The sequence below is a fragment of the Elgaria multicarinata genome, chromosome 9 (genome assembly GCF_023053635.1).
Source record: "Elgaria multicarinata webbii isolate HBS135686 ecotype San Diego chromosome 9, rElgMul1.1.pri, whole genome shotgun sequence".
Classification (NCBI taxonomy): Eukaryota; Metazoa; Chordata; class Lepidosauria; order Squamata; family Anguidae; genus Elgaria; species Elgaria multicarinata.
This window is the reverse complement of record NC_086179.1, coordinates 194,735-201,183: the sequence shown is the minus strand read 5'-3', so window position 1 is coordinate 201,183 and position 6,449 is coordinate 194,735. Positions and strand designations below refer to the sequence as shown.

General features: G+C 49.6%; 1 protein-coding gene across 1 annotated transcript; it reads right to left on the bottom strand.

Annotated features, from left to right (window-relative positions):
- Positions 1-1,778: 1,778 nt before the first annotated feature.
- Positions 1,779-2,828, bottom strand: LOC134403905 (coiled-coil domain-containing protein 166-like). Its single transcript, XM_063134438.1, has one exon. The coding sequence runs from the start codon at positions 2,826-2,828 to the stop codon at positions 1,779-1,781; it is 1,050 nt and encodes a 349-aa protein (XP_062990508.1).
- Between the last annotated feature and the right edge of the window lie 3,621 nt (positions 2,829-6,449).

Here is a 6,449-nt window from a genome sequence, read left to right as displayed (position 1 = left end):
TTATTCCGTTCTTATTCTCCTTGATCTAACTGCAGCCTTTGACACGGTTGATCATGATCTTCTCTTAGATTCCCTTCATGACCTTGGATTTTGTGGCTCTGTCTATAACTGGTTTGCCTCCTATCTAGCGGGTCGCTCTTTCAGCGTGTTGACTAATGGCAGCTCGTCTTCCTCCTTTCCCCTTTCAGTAGGGGTTCCGCAAGGCTCGGTGCTTGGCCCGTTGTTGTTTTCCTTATACATGTTGCCCTTGGGCAAGCTTATTCAATCTCATGGCCTCCAATATCATCTGTACGCCGATGATACACAACTATATCTGTCATCTCTGGACCTTTATCCTGATGTTCACGATCGTATCTCGGCATGTCTTTCAGATATCTCAGCTTGGCTGCTTCATCGTCGCTTGAAGCTTAACATGGCAAAGACTGAATTGCTTGTTTTTCCTCCTAAACCTTCTCCTCATCTCTCATTCTCTCTTACTGTCAATGATGTTACGCTTACTCCGGTCAAGGAAGCTCGTAGCCTTGGCTTTATCTTCGACTCCTCGCTCTCCTTTATTCCTCATATTGAGGCAGTAGCTAAATCTTGTCGATTTTTCCTGTATAATATTGCCAGGATTCGGTCATTTTTGTCTGTCTCTTCTGCCAAGACGCTTGTTCATGCACTGGTTATTTCACGGTTGGACTACTGCAACCTTCTTCTCTCTGGCCTTCCTTCTTCTCACATCAGTCCGTTGGTTTCTGTTCACCACTCTGCCGCAAAGATCATCTTCTTAGCTCGCCGCTCCGACCATGTTACTCCGCTTCTGAAATCTCTTCATTGGCTTCCAATTCACTTCAGAATCCAATATAAACTTCTCCTGTTAACCTTCAAAGCTTTTCACGGTCTAGCTCCTTCCTATCTCTCCTCTCTCATCTCACACTATTGCCCCGCTCGTGCTCTTCGCTCCTCTGATGCCATGTTTCTCGCCTGCCCAAGGGCCTCTACTTCCCTTGCTCGGCTTCGTCCATTCTCTTCTGCTGCCCCTTACGCCTGGAACGCTCTTCCAGAACATTTGAGAACTACAAGTTCAACCGCAGCTTTTAAAGCTCAACTAAAAACTTTTCTTTTTCCTAAAGCTTTTAAAACTTGATGTTGTGCAGACTTCTACTGTTACTAGTTTTACCCTACCCTGTGCCTGCTTACCCTACCCTGTACCTGTTTGCATTCTCTTCCCCTCCTTATTGTTTTACGATGATTTTATTAGATTGTAAGCCTATGAGGCAGAGTCTTGCTATTTACTGTTTTACTCTGTACAGCACCATGTACATTGATGGTGCTATATAAATAAATAAATAAATAAATAAATAATAATAATAATAATAATAATAATAATAATAATAATAATAATAATAATAGAGGGCTAGTGGATCTTACAGCATTGCTGGTAACATTGTTAGTCCGTGGCTGTGTTGCTGTTGGCTGAAGCTACAATATTGATTGGCTTGCTTGGATGTAAGCAGATGGTCAGCAGGCTCTACCCACCCCATGGCTAGATCATCATCATCATCATCATCATCATCATCATCATCATCATCATCACCATCACCATCTCTTTATTATGCCAAAGCAGCTCACAACACAAGAATCCCTCATTATAAAACTCTAGTACCAATTAATTTCTAAATAGGCTATAACAATCGCAATAAGCCCTTCCTGTCGATAACGTCAACACAAAAGTGGGCCCCTGTCAGTCCTCATGGGCATCTTAAACACTCTTGACAGGTCAATAATGTGGGCCGTCACAACTCCTGTCTTGATTCAGGCTGTGCATGCTCCGGAGACAGCTCTGTTAGAGGAGCACTCTGGGTCCCGCACCACTGGCCGCTGGAATCTGAGGGGCTAGGAAGTTCTCTGCTGCCAGTTCGACACGCGCGGGAGATTCTGGGTCCTTGCTGACCGGTAGCTGGAGTGGCGCTTGATCTGTTCCCAGCTCTTGCGCTTCCGTGGGAAGTGAGGCATCTTGGGCGCCCTTGCTGAGTTAGCCAGTGGCGCAGGTGTGCCAGCTCTTGACCGTACAGGAGCTCCCGGAGCAGCTGTTCCTTTTGTTCTCTGAGCTGACGCACGATGCCTTTCAGGCCTTGGGCCCGTTTGATGAGGTTCAGCAGTTCATTGCGCAGGCGCCAGTTTTCGGCTTTCACCTGTTTGGTGTGCTGGATCAGACTTCGCACCGCTTCCTTCTCGGCCCTCTTGGCTAGAGCTTGCACTTCATGCTGGGACTGAATCTCGTATTCTGCCTTCTGCTGCAGGAATCGGCTCTTGACTTTGTGCATTTGCTCCGAGTGCAGGATTTTCATGGCCAGCAGCTCTTTCTCCAGCTCCCTGATCCGGGCCAGCTGCTCTGACTGCAGTTCCTTGAAGGGCTTCAGCTCTTCCACTTCCTTGGTCATGAGGGAGTACTTGGTCTCCATCTCTATCAGCTGGCTTCTCACTTCTTTCTCTTTGTCCGTGTACTGTGAGGTCAGCTCTTCCTTCTGCTTTAGGACATAGGCCAGGTCTGAACGATTCTGATCATTCAGGGTAATGATGGCGTTCTGGCATTTGAGGGTGCGCTTGGCTAAATAGGCGAGGTAGGCTTTGCTGTTCTCTCGGATCTGCTGGGCTTCCTTGTCCAGGAACTCATTTTCCGACTGGAAGTGCTCCACGCGCTGTGTGTATGTGTTGACATGCTCCGACAGGATGCCATATTCCTTCTGCAGGTACCGCTCCCTCTCATTGATGAACTGGCAAGAAGTGCTTTGCGCCTTGGCCATGCCTCTCTTGTCTTTTGACTTGGTTCTTTTGGGAGCCATGTTGTGTCAAGTGATGTGCTGAGAAAATGAAAGAGATTGGGATGTTAACACAATCTCTTGAATTTATAGCATTGGACTGAAGGGGGCGGAATGGTACGCAAGGCAGCTAACAATCATTTTAGAACCAGCCATTTCTCCCCCGATTGCAGGAGGCCAGCTAGCTTAGGAAGGCCCCCACTTCTGCAGCTGGGAAGGCCAACTGCATTTTGATCTTCCCAGAGGAGGTGCCCCTCCCCATCCTAAAGTTTTACTCCATGACTTGAGGTGGGAAACAGAATCTTCGGGCTCTCATTTGTGAGTGCAGGAAAAAAGGAGGAAGAAGTGGATATGGTGGCTGGCTGGCTGGCTGGCTGGCTGGACAGTGCGTGAGAAGGAGTTGTGGGACTGAGGTGTGGTCCCCCTACTCCCACAGTCTTCCTACCCACCACTGCACAGGTGCACTGGGGGAAGCCACCAAGCCCACGTCTTTTCACCACCAGGGAAGCCACCAGAACCTCAGGCTTACTGCTCACCGTTGCACCGATGTGCTGGGGGTGTGTGGGTGACCAGGCTGACTCCAGACCACTGAGAGGAGGAAGCAGGCAGCACCAGCAGAAGTGAAGCTATAGCAGCGGGCCTGCACCCTCTCTCTTTCCCCACACTGGATAGGTGCCCCAAGGAGCTGCTGAGCCATACTGGGGCCTCCAGGGATCTACCCCTCGCACAAACACAGCATAGAGAGCGCAGTGCCTGATGGACAGATAGGAGGAACAGTGACAGCAACAGCAGCAGAGATGGGTTAAGGAGTGGCCCCATCTTCCACTGCCATATTGGCACCCAGGGTGGGGGGCTCTGCAATGCAACCAGCTCATGCCCCAGGGAGACCGGCCTGCTGGGCCTCACGGAGTGAGATTAAGGTGGCAATTGACTGCCCGATGGTCTTATTGCCTGTCCCAGGGACATCTCCAAGGGGATGGAGCAGCCTGTTTCCCCCCATCCTATCCTGCTCTGGCAGATGGGCTAGGCAGAAGGAGCAGTCTCCCCCCTCATCCCCAGGATCCTCGGAATTAGCTGAGGCCATGAGGAAGGTCCTAGATCCACCAGATCAGAGACAAAACAGCCCTTAAAGGGAAGAAAGAACAAGAAGGGCGCCTGGCCAGGTATAGGCATCCCAGGCCCAGTTCCAGGAATAGCTTCCCACCAGGGACACCATCCCCGCTGAGGCTGCTATAGAAGCAATTCCAGACAGAAACCACACCAAAACCAGCACAGCCCTTCACACTCATGCTCCTCCAGTGTTAGGCTTTTTCCCTCCTCAATTCTCCAAGGAGGTTCTTGGGGAGGGAGCGAGACTTGCCAGATGTGCACAGAGCAATCAGGCCCATTACCCCCAAATGAAGCGGGCTAGATCCCATTCTCCCCCAAGCCCAAAGCAGAGGGCCAAGAGGCAGAGAACAGAGAAGCATAGAGACAGGATCTATTCTCCTTCCCCCTACTCCTCTGAATCCCTGAGCTGCAGATCTCCTCTCCCATGGCCTCAAGCGTAGTAGACACTGAAGAAGGGGAGCATCCATAGGCAGACACGTACGAAGAGAAGCTGTTCCCGGTTCGCCTCTTCTACCCAGAGGCCTTCCCAAGATGATTGCCAGCTGCCTTGGCATCCTTAAGCTGACCAACCAGGAGGAGGTCCCACCTCCTATCCAGGCCTGGGGTAGCGATAGCCTGCTGCCTTCCCAGCCCCAACCCCCCATCGAACCCAGGGCTGCCCTTGCCACTGAACCTCGAGGAAATCCTGCGCAAGGAATGGGCAAGGTCAGCCAAGCCCAGGGCAAACATCACAATCGCAACACATTTTACTGCCTGCATGAGGACGTTACGCGGGACTTGGCCACACTGAGGATAAATGATCCGGTGGGCACTCTCACTCAAAGGCATTCCCGAGCCTTAAGAGTACATGGAATTACTAATGGATCTGCTTGATGTACAGGCTGAATCCAGCCTTCATAGATGTTTTGAAACCTCGGCTATGTCCCTCTGGGCGGCTGCCACATCTCCTGTAGTTGCACATGGTGTCTTCATGCAGGCAAACAGCCTGCTTCAAGACAGATCCATGGGGAAAACTGCACAGGAGATTGCGTGGGAAGCAGCCACTGCAGCAGCCGTTCTTGCAGACCCTTCCCTGGATTCCTTCCTGCTGGGAGCAAGGGTTTTGTGGCATGGAGATCGTACGGCTGAGAGAAATAGGGGGCGTAGGCGGAAACACAAAATCCAGCCTGGCGAGTGCCCCATCCATGGGGAGGCACGTGCCCACTGGCTCCTCGGACAAAGTCCTAGCAGAAACCAAGGATGAGAAGCCTATGCCAAATGTGCAGAAGAAAGAGGCACAGGACTTCCCAACAAAGACGAAGCCCTTCGGGTCCTTCAGACCCTCCTTTTCCTCGAGCTATATTATGCCCAGAGAAAACAAGCCCAATGGCAGTAGACCGCCAATATGCCTTACTGGTTCCCTCAACCCACACTAGGAGAAGTAACAAAGGAATAGATTTAATAACAGTAGCATAATAATACAGTCAACACATGGGAGTTTTTATTTCTAAGAGAGAGAGAGAGAGAGAGAGAGATCTATTTCATATAAGAAGATATTAATGTTTTGTCTTGATTTCTCTACCTACTCTACCCCGTGTAAAATCCTATGCACAAATCCCACTAACTAGATGCTGTTTCTTCAATACTTAAGCGCTATTTCCCTGACTGTCAGATCCCCCTTTATGTAAAGTTAGAATCCTCACACACCCATAAGCCCCTCCCACCTTTCACTCACTATCATATTATTAGCCCTTGTGTTACCTGGGTAACACATAATGATATGAGCATATACATTACAATAACAGGCATAAGTTACAGCTACCCATTTCAATGGTTTTAAAAGGCAGTTAGAGATATTCCTGGAGGAGAAAGCTATTAATGGCTACTAGCCCTGATGGTTATATGTAGGGGTGGGTGAACAGTTGAACCTGCCTTATCACTGGGCCAAACGAGCTTCTTCTCAGGCTCAGCTTGGCCAGGAAAGCACTCAGCAGCTGTCCTCCCTCATGATGAAATTGTGCTGCATGAATGGTGGCTGTAAAGGCCCCATTTACACAAGGGTAAAGGTGCATGTGCTTCGGTGGCCACTGTTTGACCAGAATGCTAGACAGAGGCCTGTGGCACTCCAATCGAGACCTCCCTCCAGGAGGGTACCGAGCCATTAGTGAGCACTTGTTGAATATGGTTGCATAGTCCGGTGTAGATCCACTAATAGTCATAGTGTCCAACCCACATTTTACCATCTTGTCGAGGAGGAGATCATAGGAAACCTTCTCAAATGCTTTGCTGAAATCAAGATGTCCACAGCTACCCATAGGCTACCAAACTACCAATTCTTATATAAATAAAAAGGAGATAACTTATTCCTGAAAAATCTATGGTGACTCCTGGTAATGAATGCATTAAGAACATAAGAAGTGCCCTGATGCTGGATCATACCAAGGGTCCATCTAGCCCAGCACTCTGTTCACACAGTGGCCAACCAGCCATTGCCTAGGGATGAACAAGCAGGACATAGTGCAACAGCACCCTCTCACTACACAACCATCAGGGGTA

Excerpts from the sequence above, each read along its gene's own strand:
- LOC134403905 (XM_063134438.1), bottom strand. The coding sequence starts at position 2,828 with ATGGCTCCCAAAAGAACCAAGTCAAAAGACAAGAGAGGCATGGCCAAG.